Below are 24076 nucleotides of genomic sequence, written 5' to 3'. Positions count from 1 at the left end.
GTCCTGATTCACGAGAGCCAACTTCCAACAGAACAAATGTATGCACTGTAAGAAACCCCACACTGACTCAGATTTTTCTAGCCACAAACCTAGATAGAAATTCAGCCTTTTGGTTATCGTTAGCGTTGGGTCTTCAAGACGGAACGCAAAGCTGTATTCATCCCCACGGCAGCCAATGGATAATTGGACATAAATAGCTCAAGAGGATGAATTACACCACATAGGATCCGAAAGGGTGATTTAACCTCCCTCCCATGCTCAACACCCACAGGCTGCACTTGTCAAGATATGACACTTCTCCCCTACTGTGCCTTCAGCCTCTTTTAATAATGCTTCTTGTCTTCCATGGGACGTTGGTTTGGAAGCACTCCAGCTTGCTTCCCAGAAATGTTTCTTTCTGCTGGGAGCCGTTCCACGTTCATTCCACTTGCACCGCAAACCAGAGGCGGCTTGTTTTGGAAGCTGAATCACCACCTGTCCGACACCACAGGGGGAAGAAAAAGGAGGATTTCGAGGTGGATTCTGTGTCTGATGCCAGACCTATTCGAGTGCACTCCTTCTGCTTCTTGCCAGGATAGCACTGCTGACCGAAAAGTCTCCAAAGCTTCTGCAAGGCACTGAAGATCAGAACTAAGCCTGCTCACGTCTGTCAGCTGTTTCCAATGAATCGGTAGTTTAAAATAAATTTCAACTCCACTGTACAAAATGTGGTAAGCTCCAGTCTTTAAAGGAAGTCGCTTCCTTAGCCTCTGAGGTCTCTCATTTCAATGTCCATGTTTACTCTGTAAAATTGCAGCCAGACAACTTTTATTTTGTACTATTTTCAAACACTTCGCAGCGAGTTGTGACGCATTTTGCTTGTGACAACACCAAGTTCACAGTAGTTAAGGCCTAGTAAATTCCACCTCCCTGATAAGTGAAGGTTTTATTTTGTCAGCCAATTACACGTTACCTAGAAAGGATTAAAGCAAACATTGCAGACAAAAATATTTGACTTGGCGAAGCTGATCTGGAACAGGTAGAAGCTGTATTAGGTTTCACTTCAGACAACACATGCCTCCAGAGGGGGTTACTGAATTCTGTTCACTTTATGGCTAATGGCGTGAAAAAATTCAGAGTAACATTTAGCCCATGACTTCTGGTTTGGTGTTTTCTGTTTATTTGTTTTATTGATGGTTCCAAACAAAATCTGAAGCAGAAAACAAAGAGGATGCCAGGTAAGAGTCCAGCCTCTAGGTAACTTCCACAAGACGTGGGCACAACAAGGAAATACATGAATTTTTCAAGCCTCAAAAGCTGTCATATCACCTCATGTTTACATCTTAAGGAAAATGAAGCAGGATCCAGGTTCGCTCTCCTAAAAGATACACTTCTTCTAAGCAAACCCTACCATCTACCTACACAGGCTTCAGATTCCTAGCAAGCTTCTCCCTTCCATATAACCCAGTACTATAAAAGCAGCAATCACTGTCTATACTTTCTCAGACATGAATACAAAAGTATTTGAAGATAAAAATTAAAGTGTCAATGTCAATAACTTCCAGGAGAATACAGCTGTTCCCATATATCCCAAGTCTGGGGAGACATTTGAGCCTGCAGGTTTCACCTCACATCTCCTGGTTCGTCGCTCTATCTGTTGAGAAGTCAGCCCCGTACACGTCTCATGTGGACATGAGAACTGCCAGAAAGAACACCTCGGTCCCTGGAATACTAATAGGCAGCAAACCCACCCGATCTTCAATCCATTTCAGGCAGCTTTCTGTGTTTACAGTAGTTGCAAACAGTCCACCAAGTGATTTGCACGCCGCATGCTCTCTGTAGGAATATTAAGCAGATTTTTTTTCCCTTCAATAATATAGGCTGCTTGAAAGCTATAGGAATGAATCCAAATTTTAAGCATTTGAACCAAGTCTGTGAACCAGCTGAGGTTTAGGGAACCTTTTTATTTTTCAGAGGAAGTCAGGCAGCTGCCAGAGTTTCCATTTGCCCATTTTCTAAGTGTAATGCACAAGTCAAAAGAATCTGCGGGAAAAGTGTGGCTGCCTGCCACTGAGCTCTCAAAAGAAATCATCTGGTGACGTGAGGTGGAAGACAGCGTTCATCATTAGCAATGCAAAAGAACAAGAGTTTAGCTCTGCTAGCGCTAATTCTTGACCACCTACACTTTTTCTACATGACTAAGCCTATGGAAATAGCCTGCAAGAGATGCATCACTTCTCACTTCTTAAATACCTACCGCAGCAAATATCGGCCTCTACAATCGGGATTTTATGCTGCGTGGAGCAAGCAGCATCTCCGTCAACCTCAGGGCACTGCTGTTTGTTCCTTTAAGGCTACGGGCTCTCAGAACAGCAGGAGGTCAGGAGTTCACATATTCACGTCCAGCCTGTCACAGAACAGTTTGCTCTTCGAACCATTTCAGGGATAATTTAAGGATCTGTGTGCCTCAATTAACTCTACACTTGAACTCCACTGCACTTGCCCTACACAGGACTGAAGTTAACCTGCTTTTATTTGAGAGAACACCGCGCCGGAGAGGAGTTCAGCCACGAGAACACCCCGCATCCTCCAGATTCAGCTGCAAGCTCCGGAGATTTCACAACGAAGCTGATAAAAAAAATGCAAAACACTGGGTGCAGACAAGCTTCTTTCAAACTGAGCTTCAGAGACGTGCAGGATGGAGCAAGGACAGGTAACCACGGAGGGCCACAGGGAGCAGATGGCAGTGATGCTGTAGGAGAAAGAGCTGGAGACTGAAAACACCTATTCCATCCTACCAAGGAGAAGAAGGACCCAGCTGTTAGGTACCAAATACATCCAGTTACTTGATTTACAGTCATCTGGTACAACTCAGGACAAACTTAGCTGCAGTTTCAGGTTCTTTTTGTGGCAAACAGAGGGGTTTTCCTGCCCTCTCCCCCATCCTAGCTGGATCAGCTCCCTGACCTGGTTCGCCACGTGGCAGCACGAGCACCAGCGCCAGGGGACACGCTGTCCTGAGCAGGGGCTGGATTGACCCAGTTAGGCAAAGTTCTGTCAGCTTACAGCATGAACGGGATGCAGCCTCGGTGTCTCGGGATAGATAGCACTTCCCTCCAAAGGGTGCTTGCTGGGAGGTGATAGAGCTTTAAACGGGTACAAAAGCTGAAGACAGCAAAAAGAATCGCAAAAGGATAGGGGAAGGAAGGTTAATGTATTCAAAGCCAAGCAAAATCATTAAGGATAAACAACAGAGCAATGGGAGATGCACAAGCTGACATTTAACTTCAGGTAGCCCAGTGCTAGATTAAAAGATAGCAATATAAATATGCCCATGCATATTATTCTGTCACTCAGAAGCGGTGAGGAAACTTAACCGTGCTCCTTGAAGACTCTCCTGCTAAGTTACCCATAGCCTGTTACCAAAAATACTTGCTTCTGTACTTGCTGGGACAAAAAAAGGACTGAAAAAACAAACTACAGCATTTCTCTAGGTTGCTTAAGAGATGCAGAGCTCTCCAACCTCCAAGAAGGGACATGATTACAAGAACCAGGATTATTCACATCAAATCTGACAAGGAGAAAGCGTCCACCTGCCAGCCAGCGCAACACAAGACAGATTTTTCTACCAGGCACGTCTACTGCCAGTACTTCCACACCTGGAAAAGCTGAGCACTGCAGACAGCAACCCCGCTCTCAACGAACCAGGGAGACACAGAAGCACCACCTCGATGCAAGCCCTAGGGAAAAACTGCTGGAGGGAATAAATGCAGCATGCTCGGGAGTGAAAGAAATGAACATGTGACAGACAGCAGAGAAAATAAAGCCACAAACATTCAATTCATTAGCGCCCGTGGAAAAAAAAAAAAAAAAGTCAATTTTTGAGGGACCTTATTCAGCACATTCTGGACCTCTAGTGAAATTCCATTCAAGAAACAGTTTCTACTACAGCCTGCGATGAAGTGGAAAGAGGATGGCCTCTAGGCACTGATGAGATTAAGCCGCCAAGGCAGCAGACCGATGCGTTGGCAAAACCATCCCCGTTAGCATATAGCACCCCTTGGGCTCTCAGCAGATCCTGACTCAATTCGGTGGGCTCATCGGCTGCCCCTGACGCTCGTGTGCCTAACACAGCAGCAGCCAGTCACAGCTCCCTGCTGCTTTCTCCTCCTGCAACCCTAGCGTGCCCTTAGACTCGGGAGAAAACTGCCGGTTGCAAAATGCCCCTGCATTGCAGGAAGCTGTTTATGCTCCCTTCCCAGCCAACAACACTGTGTAGTCTCAGGAGGGCAAGCAGCACTCCGAAGGACAAGGATGAACGTAGTCTCAATGCTTGCAGCTGCTCAGCGAGCTCAGCACAGGGCAGAGCTGAGCTGTTTTGCTTCTACGGTTGAGAAACCTGGAGCCAAAACTCACAGAAAGCCACTTACTGCAGTTTTTGACAACCTGTTGCAATAAACTCCTTAACACCATGCTCTGCTGAATGGCTTCCTCATGAAAACATTGTGGTTTTCATGGAATACAGACCTTAAAGCTATCATTTCTATCACATCCCAAGAACCACTCGCAACTCCAGTGGTACAAAACGCACGGAGGTGGCCAGGCAGGCAGACTGCCATCTATCCAAGAGAGATTCCAAAATGATTGATTAGCCCAAAATTAAAAAACAAAACTCTGGTGCCAGACACCCATTAAATTGGTGCACTAAGTCTGTAAGTCCGTAGGCACAAGGAGCTCTCATGCCAGCACAGATTTCCCAGGAATAGCAATCGCACGTCATCAAAACGCTCGACACCCGCAGGCATGAGGACCTCTGTTTATCCAGCTGCAATCCAAATGCTGCACTGGCCTTTGGAGACACCTCACCGCAGTAGCTCAATTCGTGCATCCCATGCCATCAACAGAAAGTAAATCTCACCCATCTTAGGGGTTGAAAGCTGTTTGTACACAGTGCTTTTCTAAGATGAAAAGTTCCAAGTAAAAAATTAATAGTAGTTAGAATGAAACCGGTAAGCAAAGCCAGCCTCTGCTTCCAAGCACTATGACTTCGCCTAAGTTCTCCTCCAGGGAGCATTGTTCCCAAAGAAAGCGTTCACAAACTCAAGTTCTGCTGAAATACCAAGCAGGTGGAAAGCCCTGACCAGAGATCACGATGCAGATCCTTGCGGAACACCTTCCTGATAGCTGTGCCCACCTTCAGCTTTCCAAATACTTACATGCAGGACCTATCTTCATCCATTAAGTGCACCACGTTGTCATTTTAGGGGAAAAGAGAGATTCAAAAGTAGCAGAGATAAATGATTTCATAATTTTAAGCCTACATCATGCACGTACAAGTCCAGAAATGGATAGGACACCACACGCTAAATATGAATAGAACATGGACTAGACAATCCCGCTGCTGCGTACGTTAACATGTAAAGCAGTAACATTTCAATGCCTTTTTTTTTTTTTTAATTAATATACGCGACTGCCTCCGCTTTCCCTTACCATTCACAGCTTTTTCTATCAGCTCCTCACAAGCGTCGAAGTCTCCCTTCAACACCAGCTTGTCATGCAGGTCTGTCAACATGGGGTGCTCCAGCGCAATCTTGGTTTTCTTCTGCAGCGACTCAAAAGCTTCGGTGTAGTTGTGCTGACGGAAATGCTTTAGGCAAAGGCGAATGGCTTCCTGTTCACGGTACTACTGGAACACAAGAAAACCTATGAGACGTGTAGATTTGCCTTTGACGGGCCCTGCTGGGGACTACCTGTGAATCTGTCTGGAGGCAGAACAGGCTCTTAAATGCTGCACATAAACCGTGCGTGAGCTTACAGAGGAACGCTGTATGAAAGGCATTAGAAGCTGTGCAGACATTTCCTTTCCAGCAGCACAGAAATTATACAGCCTCTTGCCACCCAGGTTAACAGGCACACAAGAGGAGGCTGCCCAGCGTCCCGGATCTCTGAAGTAACCATTATCTCCCCCCCCGTCCGCCCGGTCCTGCTGTTTGAGGCCTCCATGAGGCAGAGCAGGAAAAAGCCTTCGCTATCAGCGTTACATAATTTGATTGTATGACTCTTATGTAACAAAATAATTTAGAAGAGTAAGTAGGTCACAGCTTTTCTAGAAGCAGACGAGAAAAAAAAAAAACACACACATTGGAATAGAAATACCGGCAGTGACCGCTGCTCCTGCCGTGGAGCAGCAGAACGTATGGCTGACCACAAAGCTTGCAAGGGTTTTGAATCCACGACAGCAAGAATTTACAGTCAGGCCAAAATTTTACCTTCAGAACAGTTCCAAGTGCCTTAAAGCAGAGCCCCTGCTTTCATGCTACGGATCAGTCAAAGCTGTCCGTGTCCCACTCGACTGGGGGAATGAGGATGGCTAGAAAAAACCCTCACTAGATCTCAAAAATCAAGGTACAGAAGGAGGAGAAAATAGTAAATTCTGTTTAAGAACTACAGCTTGTGCAGTTAACCTACCAAATCCTCCACTGCATATTCAAAGCTGCCAACAATATGCACAAGCAACAGATTTTTATGTTAAGCAGCTCAGACCTTCAGAGCCACTTTTTTTTTTTTTTATGTAGACCCTTCAAACCCAAGTTCCAAGGCACTAAAGAAAAACTTTCAATTTCCATCTTTAAGACACATCATGGAGTGCAGTCAAAAACAAATCCAAGTTAAGAACCTCTAAGACTGATCAAACTACAGATAAAAAGATTTTATTCTTCAGTGGAAGCCACTGCTGAAAGTTCAGTTTACATTTAAATGAGCAGAATCCTTCGGAAACCCTGAAACTAATACCAACATTCAAAACACATTAGTGCTCCTGAAGTAATGGCTCTATAGCAAGAATCTCAAACTGAAACAGCTAACGAGAGCACGGCCACGAGCTGTATTTTTAGTTCTTAATCCATCAGTATTTCACAGCTGCAAATAGCCAGAACCATGCATTTTTAGAAAGTCAGTTCCCAGCCCACACGAGAAAGGCCAAGGACATGTACCAATAAAAAACGTGGGATACGCTGGCAAAGGAATAGTAAAGCTAAAACATGGCTTTACAGCACAAATTAAAAAAAAAAAATGGGTTTCTTGATTTTTTTTTTTCCCTCCTTTCTAAGAGATACCTAAGACACTGACTTTAAGCAAATGTTCACTTGAATGAGTCAAAGCCAAAAGCACCTTGGATTCTTTGTTGGGCCAAGGGAGCAGAAGGATAGCTGCACATCAGTAATAACCACCTTAGTATGTTCAGCTCCTCTAGTTCAGCCATCAGACAAATTTGAGACTGTGTGTATTTCCGCTGAGCCTCTCGTGATTGATGGATTTGGCTCCCGAAACATCAAATGACTGTTGGATGCAGGCTGGCCACTCGATGTAATGTAGAAGTTTGCATGTGATTGGCATCACAGTAGTACTACAGAAGCTAAATGTAAAAATATTGTACGCAAATGGTGTCTAAAAAGTATATAAAAGGCTCCTTTTTTACATGCTGTCATGCAGCTTTAAAGAGATGACAAACCAAAGAATGGCTTTGATCTGAATTTGTAAATAATTCCTTTGGTTAAAATCTTAATGAGAGCATGAGACTAAGACATTCACGCTGTCAAACACACAGGTAGAATTAAAAATATTTCAATGCTCATTATCAAAACCAAAAATGATAGTCATCGCTGAACTGCCAAAGTCTGCTTGCTCTTCAGTAAAACCAGAGTAGGAAGGCTTTCAGGAGGCTGTCGGCTGAGCCAGGCTGTAAGGAGGCAGGAGCAGGGAGCCAACTGAGGAGCGTGCCTGCTGCTTCCCTGTCCTCATCTCCTGCACCTAATTCCTATTCCTGGAGGGAGTGGAATATGTTGCTGGTTGAAGCACACACCACAAAACGGATGGGCAACTTCGTGTCGAGCCTTCTTGTCCAAGGCCTCAGACAATAGAGGATAATTATTCGATTTGCAAAGTTTTCAGGCTTCCAGGAACACACGAGGTAATACCCACACTAAATCGAAGGAATGGAAGGAAGAGCTCAATCCTGGCTTTTCCCTACCTAAGGGTCAGCACGTACCCTCTGACATGGCTCTGGCAACAGTGGCCTGAGGACCGTGAGAGAAGAAAACATCAGTGACACACGCTGATCACCCAAAGCTTGGCAACTCATCCAGACAGTCATGACTAAGTCCCTGCCTCGCTGCTTTAGGGCTCGGAGCTTTAGAAGAACAATGCTGGCACCCCTCGAAGAAGCTGTCACTGCAGACACGCTGACCGTGAAATGTGTTGATTCCATGGGGTGAGAGAACAAAACAGATGTTGACATCATCATCAAAGAAAAGAAAAAAAAAAAAAGAAAACCCATAGCTTCCTACTTGCAGCAGCTAGTCAAAAATGACGGAGACGCCACCATCGGGAAGCAGCAGCACAGAAAACCATCAGCAGCTTCTGTCAGCTGGGCTTTTTGGAACTGGACATGAGTAAGGAGCAGGGTAATGACCACGATGTCACATTACGATTAAAGCTGCTATTGACAGCTTCTATTGTGACTGTTAGTGCTGCTTTTAAATCCTCCACGAAGTCACTTGTGATGTTGGTGCAAATGTTTATGAGCCAGATAGCGGGGTAAAGAACCTTGGGGCCATGCTAACGGCTCTGATAGAGTCAGCAGCATCACATCTACCACCAGTCTTTACCCCCTTTTTGACTTTTTCGTTCTGGAAGCAGAGAGATGCTGCTCCACCACTCAGTCGTATTTAAAAGGGAAGGATGTCTTCTCTGTAACGCACCACATGACTTGCATGAATTGTTCCAGAAGATCTAGGCATTAAAAAAACAGCACCAAACTGATTTCTCATTGTGAGAGTGCGCTTCCCGCCCACAGAACAGGCGTCTGCTGTGCTCAATTAAAGACAGCTTTTACAAATAATGTTTAGAGCCCTTTAAACTTGCTATCCATCAAAGTGACAAATGGCATAAATCATCTCATCTCAGTCCAGCGGCGTCAGCTCCCCTCCGTTTCAGGATTTTCAAGAAAAAGCCAATGAGAGGTAAACATCAGATGTGCAAAGATCTGCAATAGGTTAAGACTCTGAAGTGGGATCTCTACAAACAACCTCACCCCTGTTGCATAAAAGCTGCATATATAAACCAGAAGCCTCTAGACTTGCATACGCAGCTCTGCAGAAGGACTAGCATGGTAAAAGAATGATTATTTAAAAGGCAACAAGAGGGAGAAACGGGATCTTTAATATTTATTTCCCTTCCACGACAAATTATTTTAATAACATCTTCCCCTTTTGACTCCGTGTTCCTTCGTGTTTTCCTTGCAACGTCTACCTAGCAGGTTTTTGTTTGTTTCTTTTGCAAAACCTACAGGCGCAAGGCTCAGAGTCCAAGCCAGCCATGAGGTTTGAGTTTTAACTACGCGTGTTTGTTGTTTCAATTGCAGATATTCAAGGAATGAAAAGGTCACATAATTCCAGCACGAGAAGTTTCACCAGATTCCGAGACGACAAATCCTCACGCAAACAGGCACCTAAAATGCAGGGCCTACCTTGCTATACCAGTTGAGGCACGGCTGGACCACATCTGGATCATCAATGCCATTAAGTTCAACATACCAGATACTAAAATTGAAGCTAGGTCCCCAGGATAAGAGTGGAACTGGAGGAGAAAGGAAAAGGAGAAAAAGGAGGCATCAACATCAAACAAGTGTTGCATTCGTCTTATCAGGCTATACACAGTGCTATTTCAACAGAATGCTTTTGAAGGTTAAATAAGATTCAGTACTTATGATTTTACATAAGTTTAGGTTTAGGAAAGCTTAGGAAAAAAATCACCACGCATCACAGTAAAGCTGTCATTTAAAGCAACCTGTACTAAGCAACATTAACGCAGCAGATCATGGCAAAGCAGCAGCTCGCTTTAAGCAAAAGAGCAAAAATCCTATCATTTAAAACAGCTCAGAGAGGCAACAAGCTTTGACATGGATGGGAATCACGAGCATCTAAGAGACAGTATTTGCTCCTCGCAGTACATTTATTTTCACATTTGTCAGCAACAATTATTTTCCCTAATGGTGAAGACAAGAAGCTTTGGGTATTTTAAATTTTACAAAATTAGGAACGTCTGCAAGTTGTGGAGGAGGGAAGGAGGGAAAACTGTCAGTCTCCAATTTAAAAACTGTATCTAATTTTTATTATTTTTTTAAAATCTCAAACATGAGCAGCTTTTTGGCTAATCCTGTTTCATCTGGCTATCGGAACAAACATTTAAAACACTAAGTGACCTGTGAAACACACTGCAGCCTCTCACTTAAGGCCTCTCTGTGGTAACATCCACAGTCTTGCATCGATCTATCGATTAGCCTGCAGATTAAGAGTTTGTTCTGCTTCTCAGAGCACTGCCAGCCCCCGCACTGCTTTTACGTGAGCGCTCGCTCCTGAAAACTGCAGTGAAATCAAGTGGCTTCTCTCAAACACTTCAGTTTCCTCTCTATTTGACCGTAACTGATAAACAGGAAAAGATAGCACTGGAGATGAATGAGTAGTAACCAGCAGCAGCGTGGAGTCCACTGCTTCCTCCCTTCCACAGAAGCTGTTCTTCCCACGGAGAAGCTGCTTGTTACCCCTCAAACCGCCACGAAATGCCATTGAGACTGCTGACTTGTTCAACTAGGGGCTTTCTGACCCACCCCCGGAAGAAATCGAAGCCAAGATTTGTCTTAAAGTTGTTCCTGTTAAAGGTTCAGAAGTATTTATGCTTCCCCAAGCTACACCCCTTATTTGCCACAATGCATGTGGGCACAAAGCATATGCTCAAACGCACAATACCCTACAATTTTAAAGGGCGTTTCTACAAACCTCTTGCTAAAGACTTGTGACAACTTCTAGGAACAATCATCAGGAGAACAGATTTTCAGAAAAGATCCAGACAGACTCTGCATATGCAGTTCTTAACAGGTTTTAAAATCAGTACGTAGGTACTTCGTATGTTAACATTTCTCAAATCACCCCAAATAATTCCCTTCTACTTGATCCTTCAACCTTTCGGGTGAGATGCTCTCAGAGCAGCCCCTAGGAGATTCATCTCAGTGGAGACAAGAGACAAGGGAACTGGTAAAGAAAACCAAGCCTGTCTTCCATGGGACAAAGCTAAGCATGGTATTTTATCTCGATACCATAAAACCTTACTACCTTTAATTCCAAGTGCATCAGCTTAAAGTTGTTACCACTGAGATATGGGAACTGATGCAATAACTGATGCGTGTTCTGTATGAAAAAATGCTACACCCCTTGCACAAAGACACAAAACGCCATCAGCAGCAACCACACGAGTCTTTTCTCATGTTCCTTTGTAGGACAGCGAACTGCCAAACCCTAAAGCTCATGGACAACCCAGGGCATCCCACCTATTAGGATGACAGACCAAGAAAATACCACGAGTACAGGCAACCCCTTTAATTTGTCCTCAAACCGGAATGCACAGCCCAAACTGAAGTTAAATCTGGTGCTCATTCAGCCATAAGGAATCCCAATCTGTTCACCAGCTCCTTGCACTCAAACACTGAACCAAACCACAGACCACCTCAAATGGGCTGAGGCCATCGATTTCCTGACGGTGAACCTGAGGCCAATCTCGTGGTGTTGACTTTACTGGGTGGGAAAAAAAAAAAAATCAAAAAAAAAAAATCAAGCATTACCACTTTACCACCTCTTTCCGGGAAAAAAAAATAAAATAAAATAAAGCAGAGGTGTCCACCTCGATTTCCTTCCAGCAGAGCCTCTGGTATAAATTCAGAGAACTTATGCCAACTTCTACCAGCTTGAGTAATCAACAATTCATCAGAAACAGGGATTTTTACATCACTATTTCTGTGGTACAGAGGTAAAAGTAGCCTAAGATGCTGGAGGAAGCCCTCCTAAGTGCAACTCCATTTCTCTGCTCACGTCTCCCAGTGGCTGCTTTTTTATTTGTCCCCCTCAAAAAAAAAATATAGTGGAAACCCTACTCTACAATACAGTTGTAGGGGCCAAACCTTATTCTTCACATTCTTTGCCATATTGCTTTTTTCCCTCCACAGACGCACACCCTTAAGGGAGAAAGATGCTCCCATTAAAATTGTTGAATCTGAAACCTACCACTCCAGTATTTCTCCAGTTTTTAACCAAAAAGCGACCTCAGCTTGGTTTATTTTGCTGTATCTGTCCTGAAATGCAAACGACTGTTCAGCCCACCGTGCTACCACACGGTGAGAGGTGCCCAGCAGAGAGGAAAAATAATAATAAAAAAAAAATCAATAGCCCTTTAACAGAAACAAAAGGTATTTAGGTCACTTAAACAGTTTTTTTTTTATTTATTTATTTATTTTTTTTTTTAACCCGCACAAGACTGATTTTAGGGGATATTTCTCAATAATTGTAAGCTATGCCTGGGCAAGGATTACAACCCCGTATAATACAGAAAACAACAGAGGCACTGAACAGTCCATTTCAAATACACCTCTCAAGATAATTTCTGTATCCCTCATCTACCAGCAGCAGTCACACAAACAGGGCATGTTTGGAAAAATGCAGGTATGGATGTAGTCAATCCAACTAATACTGGAAACATCCATAAAGGAGCACTGCTCTTTTTTAATACAAAAAAGCTCAAAAGCCTCAAAGCAGAGTTAGTAATTCCCATGCTAGTAACAAACTGGCATGGGAACTGCACTCAGAATCTCTTCGAGCTCCTTCATGGCAATCAGTCTTCACAACACCTTCTGCTTTCAATGGCACGATATAAAAATCTCTGCTTGGAGGGACCACACAAGCAAACAGCCAGAAACGAAGCTCACAGCATTATAAAATTGTTCTTCACTGTTTTGTCCAGATAAACATCTTTTCCCCTCCCAAGCTCTTTAACGAGGTGCTACATGAAACACAAAATTACTTGTCAAGTAGGTCAGGAGCCTGTACAACTGGGCATTTCAGTGCTGAGGAACTGAGGTTGAACTAATTAAACTGCAAGAAGTGCAAGCCTCATCTTGACAAAAGTTGAGAGAAGCAACTTACTTCTTCTGCTTCCTACCAGCAGAACGTCACGTGGGCAATGGAAGTTTTAGGAAGTTTTTCCCCTGCTTTTCACAGATCTACCCATCATATTTCTCCTGTTTCCCTCCCAAAAAATATATTATCCTCCCTGTTGTGCTGTTAAAAGCAGCGTACAGATCTGTTTATCTGCAGAATTATAAAGAAAATGCCTTTTGCAAGCAGCTGCCGAACTAAACAATGCCTCCTCCAAACACGCAAGCTTCGCTGATAACAGTAACTCGTGTGGTGTCAGCCTCTCCGAGTCCAAAAGGGCAGATTTTGGCCTCGTGTTTACTGGCAGCATTACAAGGAACACAGCACGGTATTTCAAATTTTGAGTTACTTTGGCTAGCAGCTTGGAAATTTTAACAAACTGAAAACATCTTCACGCTGCGAATCTGAAAAATAACAATTTCATAACATCATTTTACAGTTGTTTCACAGTAGAAAAACACTCGCAACTTTATAAACAAAACGATGCTAGGAACCAACTAGAAATTAACAGGGTTTGGTCAAAAAAGCATTTCAATTTTTCTCCTAGCACAGGAATTTCCTTCGCAGAAAATAGCTTCAAGAAATGAGAGGCCGTAGATAGAGCTAAAATGGAAAACTCAAAACATAACTGGTGAAAAAAGGACAAATATATACGTATTTGTCACACAAGAATACTTAATTTTACGTTCCTTAAGTAAGAAACCCATCCCAACAAAACGAGCCATGTAACTTAATACCCACTCACGTCATGTCAGAGAAAAAATGCTGGTAGAATTAATCAACATTTCACTTTCCTAACAAGTTCCAACTTCATGCTACGCTTCGTAACATCTGAACGTATCTGCAACATATTCTGCAGGAATATAACTTAAATCTTCCAGAGCAGTAGCTAGGAATCTTTCCATTCAACCCCTTAGCCCTACAGTAACCATTTGCTGCTTGTTAGCCCTTAAAAAAAAATATCATGCCCCCAGAAAGCTAGCACAGAAAGCTTCAGAATACATTCAAAATCGATTTAACTTCCATGACCTCAGCCTTAAACCATTCATTTGCTCCACTTCAGGATTCCTCAAGCTAAGTGCTACAGATGCTTCCAAAAGTAGCAAAAAAAAAGACAAACAACCAACAACTCACTTCTCCACTTGCCTAAACATGGGAAACACCGTGGTTTATGACATACAATTACTTGATTCCTAAACAAACTTTCACACAGAGCCCCTACACAGCCACTGTCATCCACATCTTGGCAAAGGAATTACCCAAGTCTTCAAAACGCTCCTAAATTCCTTTAAGTCAACGAGATCTCATTTCATTTTTCAGCAACTATCTCCTTGCTCTTAAAAAAACAAAAAGAATTAAAGAGCATAAAAACAGTAGTTCTTTTACTGTCTCAGCAGGTAGGAAGGGGAAGATAAATCTACTCAGCCATGTAGAGATGAAAGGCTCTAAACTATTGGATTAAAACCAACCAGCATCAATAATGGCAAGTGTAAGACACTTTTTCTCTCTAGCCCATGCAAAGCAAGAAAAGAGCAGCCACCCCAGCTCCCATCACAAGTCATAGTAATTAGTACCCTTTCTAGCATGCCCCACCAGAGAAATTACACTGGTGGACATCACGGAGCATAATTCTTCTCTGCTCCTGGGCAGCATCTTTAGCCAGAAGTGAGACTTCGTGATTAGAGCAGCAAGAAGGCAAAAGGAAAGGCTTCTGCTATTGCTTTATGTTGCAAGCGTGTTTGGAGGAAAAAAAAGAGGAAACTTCTTCAAACTCCAAGGTTACCAACGCTGGAACTTTTACTAGTATTTAACTTAATTATTATCTTTTTTAAAGTTCGATATAGCAAGTTATAGTAGGACAGCAAGCAGCTTCTCCAGCAACTAGTTGGCTCAACAACTGCGTTTCTGGAAAGTACAGTATTTTGCTTTCGGTCCCTAGGAATTCTATTATTTCTTAGTAACAGGACTTCACTGTGTTCCAATCTAACCAACCTAAGAGATCATGAAATGGAACAGCTATATTGGATACTTTGCCTGAGTACAATGAAGTCACAAGTGCCAAGACTGGCACAAGTATCAGAAAAGATTATTTTCTACTCAGAATGCCGAAAAAATGCATTTACCTATCTTAATGAATCGACAGGGGAACATCTGTTCATCAATTTTATGCTTCAAGGTGAATGTTTCTTTGTTATAATCATTCTTTAAGCCACTGTGGGAAAAAATAAATAAGGTTACTAAATCTTACCTTGTATTTTAGGACTAGCTAATAAATGCAATCTAGGTCATGCCTGAAATGCGACGCTTGTTTCATATTGCTATAAATCATCAGTACCCATGCTGGACCAATGCCTGGACTGCTATCCACCATCTTATCTCCCTGGGAGGCAGCACTGGCTAGTGGTTTCAGGGGGAACTGACATCAGACCAATGCTGCTGGTCTGTGCTAGCGTCCCTGCGACTTCAGCAAGCGATCTGAATCACGTTTTCCTGGGTAGGTTGGAGGCAGACTAATCACACTGCCAAAGCGTTTTGTGATCCATTTATGAGCAATACTTTATAAAATACCAAATACTTGCTATAACTTATCAAAACTCCTAAGTCCATTTTTACTGAAGATGCAGCTACAGGTCCCAAAACAAGGATTTTTGTTGAATTTGTGACATTAGGTATCGGTAGTTACTGTGCTACTAAAATCTCTTCCCCCAAAATTTGAGCAGCAGTAAAGTGAAGCTGCTAGATTGGTCTACCTAAAGAGAGGGAAGGGACAGGGAAGGTTGTGACTAGTCTCTGTATGGCTTTGAAGGATACCTACAATGAGATCATCCCATGTTTCCCCCGGCTGTTCTAATTGAGTAAAGATCACGTACCCCAGTACATTCCCCAGAGGTGGAGCTTCCTTCTGTAGGCCTCCAAAACTAGTTCTTGCTCCTCATTGCTCTTGTACTCCTAGATAGTTAAGCATCACTTCCCTTTCTAAAACAGAAAACCCCTTAAAAGGCCCGTGAAAATTTCTGTTAGCAACTACTCGGAAGCTCACGATCAGCCTCAAATATCCAAAAAGCTCCTTCATTTAAAAAAAAAAAAAAAAAAAAAAAAGGAATACAAAGGTTTTCTATTTTCTTATCCTATTTATTTACCCATTTGAAGCGAGGCAGAGCAGCTGACCAGCCAGAGCTTTACAGCTGCAAGGAGGTTCTCAACATAGGCAGGTTACTTGTGCTTTTAAAAGCTTCTTGAAGTTACCCACACCTGGGGAATCATTTCTACTGCGCCTCAGGCACAAGGAAGAAAGAAATCGCAAACACAGCAGTGTTGAACCTTGCTCTCAGCTCTTTCAGACCTCCAGGAGTTCACTCTCCACAAATCCTCTGTGGTTAGGGCAGGATAAGGAAGGCTTCCTGGAGCGAGCACAGAGATTTGTTGCTCACTGACCTGACCACAAACACAGGGGCAGCTAATTGTAGGATCACATAAACAGCTCTGTTACACTGCCTGCTCGGGAGTGAAGGGGAAGAGCTTTTTGGTCCAGCCTTTCTGCTTCCCACAGCTGACGAAATCACGTCTTACCTCGATAAGAGATCTGTCATGTTTTCCTCATTCATCCCACCAAAGACTTTAAACTTCTTTAAGTTGCAGACATGCGTTTTCTCGTACTTGCCAAACGTGATGCTCTGGACTATGGCAGGTCTTTCAAGTTTCAGAATCAAATACTGTGGAAGAGAGAACAGTGAATTTCAATATTAAAGCCAAGGCTGCACAACACACCAAGGGAGAAGCAACACAGCCTTCAAATATTCAGTTATAAAGCCAAAAAAAATGAAAATTAAGACGATTCCTCCTCCCCCCCCCAATTATCATATTTTCTCCCTAGTTCTTGGAACTAACCAAAGACTTTTTAGGAATATTAGTTTTTTAAAAACCTATCCAGGAAAAAGACTGGGTTGAAGGGCCTATTCCTAGCATTGCTATTCAAGGCTTACATACATTCCTTCAAGTTGGATGCAAGACTTCCTGAAATCTGGCAAATAGGATCGAGCTAAGGAGGACGATGATTCAAACGCCCACTCCAGCCTGAAACCTAAACTGAATGCACAATTAGATAAATACAGCATGTTCCACATGCTAAGAGAACATCAAATTACTTTTCCTCTCTAGAAGAGACTATTTAACCACTGAACACAGACTACGTTTGATTTGTGGCTAACGCAGGGGCCAACTGCTTAATAACCATCCCAAATAAAACCCAACCACTTCGCTGACAATAAAGGGCTTTACACATATAATGATGAAAATGTTCTCACTTCGAACGTTTTCTCCCCTTTGCACAGATGTCCCCCCACAGCACACAAACCTAAGTCAAATAATTTATTTTCAGGCCCCAGCTACCAGCTTCCCCAGCGCTGCTGGAGGAAAAGATCTATTCCCCTTGAAAATCACTCGCAGAGAAACGTTTGCACCATCCATCAGGGACCATCGAGCACAATGTTTATTTAACCTTCCCCTACAAAGCAAGCCTTGAGGGAGCCTGGAGACACCCTGCTTTGCAGGATACACTAAAACTCATACCTAAAAAACAAGGTGGTTAATTGTCTTTTTTAATTTCTCAGAAATAAGCAGCACACAGCAGAGAAATGAGACAGAAAGCAGAATCCCAATTACTCATCGCCCTGGATTTTGTTACAAAACCTTAGGATCGAGGCTACGTTCCCAGCAGACAGCTACGGCGCTGTGGAACACCTCCCACTGCAGGCACTCCTGGTGGCCCCTGCCTCCGAAAAGGGGCACTGCCAAAGCAGCCAAGATGCGGTATTTTGGGTCTTTCATCAGCATTTAGCAGTTATCTGCATGCTTCTGTAGGTCCTCGGGAGATACAAAAATCATTGCACCACTCTGCTTGTGCTGAGCAGCTCCATCAGTGGGGCAAGCTTACCCTCCAAGTGCATCTTTGGGGTGAGCAATGGAAGAAGCTTTCCCTGCTGTTTATTTCTTGGTCCTTCTGCCACGGCCCTATAAAGTAAGCAATTCTGAACCCAAGGAGCAGTACTGATAATGTTTGAGAGCATCAGGATAAACGTGGGATCTCAAGGAATGGACCTCACTATGTTTACAAAGAGCTTAGCTTAGGAGGAATACTCCCCCAAACAGCATTTACCCCAAATAATGCAGACAAGACAGGTACCTAGTTAGAATAAGGAGGAATTGCTGCCAAGGATCTCTCCAGCAATTCATTTTTTTTTCCAGATTGAAGAAACAAGCCAGTATCAGCAGCGTTAGGATGCAATGGAAGAATGTTTTGGTGCTCTTCCAGATATTTTTAAGTATTTCTGTGACCACTTTTTAGTGTTGTGCTACCCATCCAAGTGTCAGAACCCAATGTCTGTTAAACTAGCAGTAAGCCACGCTTCCATCTCAAAGTAATCACCAATCTTCTTAAAGAAAAAAACAACAGTTCTATGTAAAAAAGCTGCTGAAACAGAAAAAAGGAAGGGATGAGCAAGTGGATGGTCCTGGAAGAGGGCAACAGCAGATCCATGGCACAGCCCACGGCCAAAATTCCTGTGCAGAACAGCCAGTACGCCCCGATGTCTACGAACTCCTCCTCCACCACCGTAGCCTCCCTGCAGCTTTCTCCTGGTGATGAAGAAGTGACGCCAGCACCACCGGCAGCAACGACTGCAGTGCTTTAATCTTGTTGGAGTCGCAGCCCTCACGCCTGGGTCACAGAGACAGACTTTCTCAGCCACCCTGCAGAAGCTTGGCACGCTCTTCATCCTGCGTTACTCAATTCTTACCCTAAATCAAGGGAGAGAACTCCAGGGCTGCAGTTAAATCCTCTACCTTGGCATGCAGGTCTGAAACGGAGCAGGGCACAGCAATTATTCCCCACGGCCAGCAATTAGTTCCCGAGCCTACGGACAGAGGGGGGGAAATTCTGCAGCCGTCCCCAGGCTCCCACGCAGCCCAGTGCTGCTGAGTCACGCGGGCATTAGGCACAGAAGCTCCAGCCAACCTCTTTGTGAATTTATCTCACTGACAGGGAACCAAAAGAGAGGTTTGCTTCAAAGCCTGCGGCCTGACACCTGAAACAATCTGTGCTTTTTGTATTTTAATAGATCGGGGGGTGTACGCACCTGTATGCTTACACAACATATATCAAAATACATCCACACGTGCACGGTTTCATGGATGTGTCTATACGCACACGCCACTCTGGCTGCGGGCTGCACGTCTCACAGATGCCCAAAAATGCGAAGTGCTGCCTCGAGTGCTGCAAACAGCTGGCTGCAGGGATGTTTTGGACTCTTACCAGGATTTCAGACGCGACAGACTATTCTCTCCAGCTTTGAGAGATGCGACAGAAGAGCACGTAAGTTCAAATTATTTATTAAGCCCGGGGAGAACAAGTTATATATATATTTGTCTGAAACCTCACAGACTTAACCTCGTAACCTCCGAGTTATATAACACTTTCCAGTCCTGCTGCTCTAAGCGACGTCAGTGCATTTAACACCCGAGCATTCAGGAAGCAGTCCAGCAATCCAAATTGGAAGCTCAAGTGTTTGTTCATTAGAGGCACGGCGCACTGACATTAATTGGAGCAACAGCACAAAAAAAAAAAAAAAAACTCAGCCTAATTGTCGAGCCTCAAATTACCGCCCTTGCAAACAAGATGCTACAAAGCATCAGAAGAGCAAGACTTCTGCTCGGTGATTAAACACATTTGCAAGCGGAGATGCACAAAGAGCAGAGCACGGCGAGTCACATACGGCCCTTCAGCACCTCGGCAGCCACTTACAGGCCCCCAGAAAAGCGAATCCAGCCCCGTGGCACCGGGAGCTGCAACCCCTTCCAAGCTTTCCCGAAGCTCTGGTCTGTGCTACCATTTGATGACAACCATATGCATCGCTTCTGCATCACACAACCGAGTGTAAATTTTATTAATGGATTTTAAATTAGTTCCTGATATGATCTACACAGCAGGATGGAAATCAAGAGGGGGAAACTGCTCTTCTCAGATACAAATCCGGCGCTGCTACAGCATGTGTAGGATGTTAGCGGCTCTCCCCGAACAATTGGTTTCAGTTTTCCATCTCCGAATCAAATAAGCTCGACCGGATTCCAAAGCGTACTGTGCAAGCTGCCTGGGCAATTAGACACGCATCACATTATAATAACTTATTTCTCTTTAGCATTTTCTGCTCATCAACCTTTGCAATGCAGCCCTGCAAACTTGTTTTGTGTGTGTTTTTTTTTTTAAATTAGGGAGCAATGACATTTGTGAAAATAAAAGCAGAAAATAACCCAGCTCCTCGGCAGGGGCTGTCAGCAGCCACTAGGCAAACCTACCCAATGTTTTTGCAATTAAGCTTCTGTCTTTTAAAACAAAAATCCCACCCTTTTGTTCTGCACGTTATTCATCAAGCCACTATGGGTAATTAGAGGTTCTCCTGCACGCAGCCTCCCAGTTAGACCACGGCTGCAGCCGTCAGGACGCACACGGATGGCAGGGCCGTGCTCTTCGGCATTACCAGCCCTGCTGCTTCACACTTCCCATGTAAGAACTCCTTCAAAAATAGAACTACCAGCCCTCTTCTGCCCGAATAGGTTACTACATAACAGGTTTGTTATTGAATATGTAATTTCTGGGTCATTCTATTTCAAGGCTGAAGATAGATATCTAGTTTAATAAACAGAAAAACAGCTGTCCTGCTTCCTTCCACTGGCACTCATTCATAACTCGTGGCTTTCATGGCCTCAGGAATGATTTAACTCTACCATACCCACAAACTAGGCAGACCCTTTACTAAATATAGCCACGGGGCAGTACTTCAAATATCCGGACTTCCACTTTCATTTTCTTTTCCCTTTTCAGAAAGTTTTAGCGTGGGCTTCACCACGCTTGCTGCAAAGCACAGATCTTCCCTGAGCCACGGGACAAACTCAGAGCTTTATAAACTCATGTTTAGCAAGGGGAATGCTCCCAAAGCAAGGTGCCTAGAGGTGTTACGGCTTCAGTCAATAAAGAAAGGGGATCACTTCATATTAGGCAGTGCTTTTTACCTCTCAGGCAGCACAGAACATCACCTGGGCAGGGAGTTAGCAAACCCTCACATTCCGGTGAGGCACACGGAGGAGACAGACACCAGCGATTGGGGCTGCAGCGTATTAAAATATCTCACAGCGTGTGCCAGCAAGCATGAATGGCATTAGTCCTCATGCTGAGTCCTCGCCTTAGCTTCAGCTAATAAAGTTTTGAGACAAGGCAAGCTTTATGGCGCTGAGTTTTTGTGCACTTCCCGTCCCAGATGATTACGGCCGCCCACGCGCTGTAACAAGTGCGTCACTGTAAAAGCGACCGGTTTTGAAACGGAGCGGTGCCAACACAAAAGCCATAAAACGCTTCGCAGCTTTATTTCCCATAGGATGCTCCCTGTTTATCTTGGGGATTAAAAAAATAACGTGCGTGTGTACTTATTAGTGCTGGAATCTGAAATACCCATTTGCTAGCGTAAAGTGATTAATCTCACCCCAGCCTCCCTGCCCACCACGACTATAATTCAGTCAATTATTATTTCAGCTGACGCTTCCCAAGCTGAGATTCTGCCTTTAGAGCTTTTGTGAAAACAAGGAAGCAGAACGCTTGCATAAAAGTTTTACCTGCATTATAGTGTGGCAATCTTTCACTGCTCAGAGAAGAACAACTTAAGATTTCACTGTTTAGAGGTGCAAAAACTCAAGATGAGCAAAATCTTACCAAATGTGAAGTTCTTTGGTCACCTATGAAACAACGTAACTTGGAACAGTTTCTCCACGTGCACAGGAACAGCAGAAACTGCATTCTTTGCACGAAGGCTTCCACAAATTTCAATTCCCTGTTCCCTCCTCCCAGCTGTTTTTACAACAGGTAAGTTACACTGGCAAATTTGCTTTAAACGAGTGATGAAACACTCAGGTGAGAAGCACGAGAATTCACTAAAATACATATTAGGAGGCACTGCAAATACATCTTCTTTCTCAGCACTCAAGATTGGGCTTGCTGAATACACGGACAACTAAGCAGTGTTTTATATTCTCGCTGCTGGATACAGAGAGTCAAATAAGAGGAATCCAACAGGACCATCTTTTCCTCTTAGGCAGCTGGGTTTTTTGTTGTTTTTGTCTTTAAAGAAGATAAAACACAACACGGACACTGCCTTATCTCAGCTGTCGCTATCTGGATATCCCCCATACATCTAAATATATATATTTCATTCGTAACTCTTCAATCAAAAGCTTGGTTTGCATTACTTGCTTAGCATGCAGGGCAGTGCCCAGCTCTGCAGGGCTGGCTTCAGTAGATCTGCAATAGCATCTTCATTCATGCCATGTTCGATGAACAAACTTGCTGGAAGATCTCTCCTGAACAAGTTTATGTAGTTTGTATTTAAGAGATTCTGATTATTCCTCACTTAATCTACATGCTTGAAACAACCTGGATCACTGCTTGGCAGCTTTAAGCATAGGACGGGAATATGTTAAAGCATCCAGCCACAAGAGATGAATTTCTGGTCCAGAATCAGTTTAAGAACAGAACAGAACATTTAGGATCCCTCAAAAAAAACAAAAGGCAGACCTACAAGCACCTTGGGTCAGTCTAAAGCTACACCACATCCAACCTTGCCTTGAGAACACAAGAAAAAACCCTAAGAAACACGTGTTTTCTGCACAAAAACTAAAAGGATGGCTCAGTGAGATGCAACACATGCTCAAAACCCATTACCCTGCAATCAATAGTTCCTAGACAGATTAATCCATAGCTTGAAGCAGTTTTAAACTCCCTGGCTGTTTAACAAAATATTTATATTTAAAAAAAAATCAAATTAAAAGAGCAGTAGATGCACACAGGCATCAAGGGGATCAAAGCATGTGAAAAATTATCAGCCTTGACAAGCGGGTTTATGAAACATGCCAACAGTATAGACAAGATAGTTCTCTTCCCATATTAAAAAAACCCTCACTTTCACAAACAGCAGTATAGAAAACAATCATGAAAATTCGGGAGGAAATCTTTCAACTGGATGGGATGACCCCGCTGTGATCTGCAGCTTCCAGTGAAGAGTACAGATTTTTAGCACATCTTCAGAGCAAAAGCAAGATTTACCTAGAGGAAAATTCCCAGGGCTAAACTCATGAAGAATACTTGAATTAAACGTGCTTATGTTCTGTGCACAGCAACTCAGTGTGAGAGGTACCCCCAACACATTCTGCTGTGCATCAGTACTTCAACAAAAAAAACTTAAAACACCCAGCGTAACAGATACAGGAGAAGCTAAGCAAACAGGACCAGGGTGATAAGACACAGATCTGCCATAATGAGAAGGGTAACACATTTATTGGGGGGAAAAAAATTAAGTGAAAGGGTAAGTATATTTTTCTGGATAATCTAACAATGTAATTATAATGAGAAGGCAAATTAGAAGCTAAAAATCAATGCATATTCTGTTTTAATAATCACCGATTAACCATCGGCAGAGGTGACATTCATGTCTCTTTTTAACAGAGGCTACATTTCTAAGCGTGCTATTAGGGGAAACAAATACAAGCTCCTTAGATCTAGGACTCAAGGCCAGCAGCCTCCAACAGTCTCCAATAGCACGAACAAAGAGGGACCTGCACGCCTCATTAGCAGCTTAATCTAACCGTAAGGTTGGATTATTTCCAGCGTGACTGTGATTTTCAAGGATGAAACGCGAAGCTCTTCCCCTGCAAAAATCTTTCCTTGACAGATCGTGAAGAGATTGCTGGAAAAGTAAATACCTAACATACCAGCACCATGTATTGAAGTGAGAGAAGGTAACTTATCAAGGAATCCAGTACAAGTAGTAGCAGACTGCATTTAAAATAAAAAATCCATTGTACCTGAAGTTGCACAAGGCAGCTGTACAGGAGCAGAGATTCGGGTGCTTACCTGGGGAGGATAATTGCTTTCAGAAGACCATCTCGAGGACTGATCATTAGGCTTGTCCACCAAAATATTCCTAAAAAGGAGAAGCCAGAAGTAATTTAAAGTAGCT

The 24076-nt window shown here is 43.4% G+C and overlaps 1 protein-coding gene across 3 annotated transcripts in view; it reads right to left on the bottom strand.

Moving 5' to 3' along the window:
- MKLN1 (muskelin 1) overlaps positions 1–24076 on the bottom strand; it is a 100541-nt gene that overhangs the window by 62912 nt on the left and 13553 nt on the right. For 2 of the 3 annotated variants that reach the window (XM_082769125.1, XM_082769124.1), the window contains exons 2-6: positions 23971–24040; positions 16590–16732; positions 15143–15231; positions 9506–9615; positions 5470–5662 (exon numbers count right to left, since the gene is read on the bottom strand). In XM_082769125.1, coding sequence (XP_082625251.1) covers positions 5470–5662; positions 9506–9615; positions 15143–15231; positions 16590–16732; positions 23971–24040 — 605 coding nt within the window. Of the gene's footprint in view, positions 1–5469; positions 5666–9505; positions 9616–15142; positions 15232–16589; positions 16733–23970; positions 24041–24076 lie in introns of those variants that run through there. The other variant, XM_082769126.1, reaches the window with a different exon arrangement.

Source organism: Aythya marila (genome assembly GCF_965140915.1).
Source record: "Aythya marila genome assembly, chromosome: 1".
Taxonomy (NCBI): Eukaryota; Metazoa; Chordata; class Aves; order Anseriformes; family Anatidae; genus Aythya; species Aythya marila.
The sequence above is the reverse complement of the archived record's forward strand: the minus strand, read 5'-3'. Positions and strand labels throughout refer to the sequence as shown.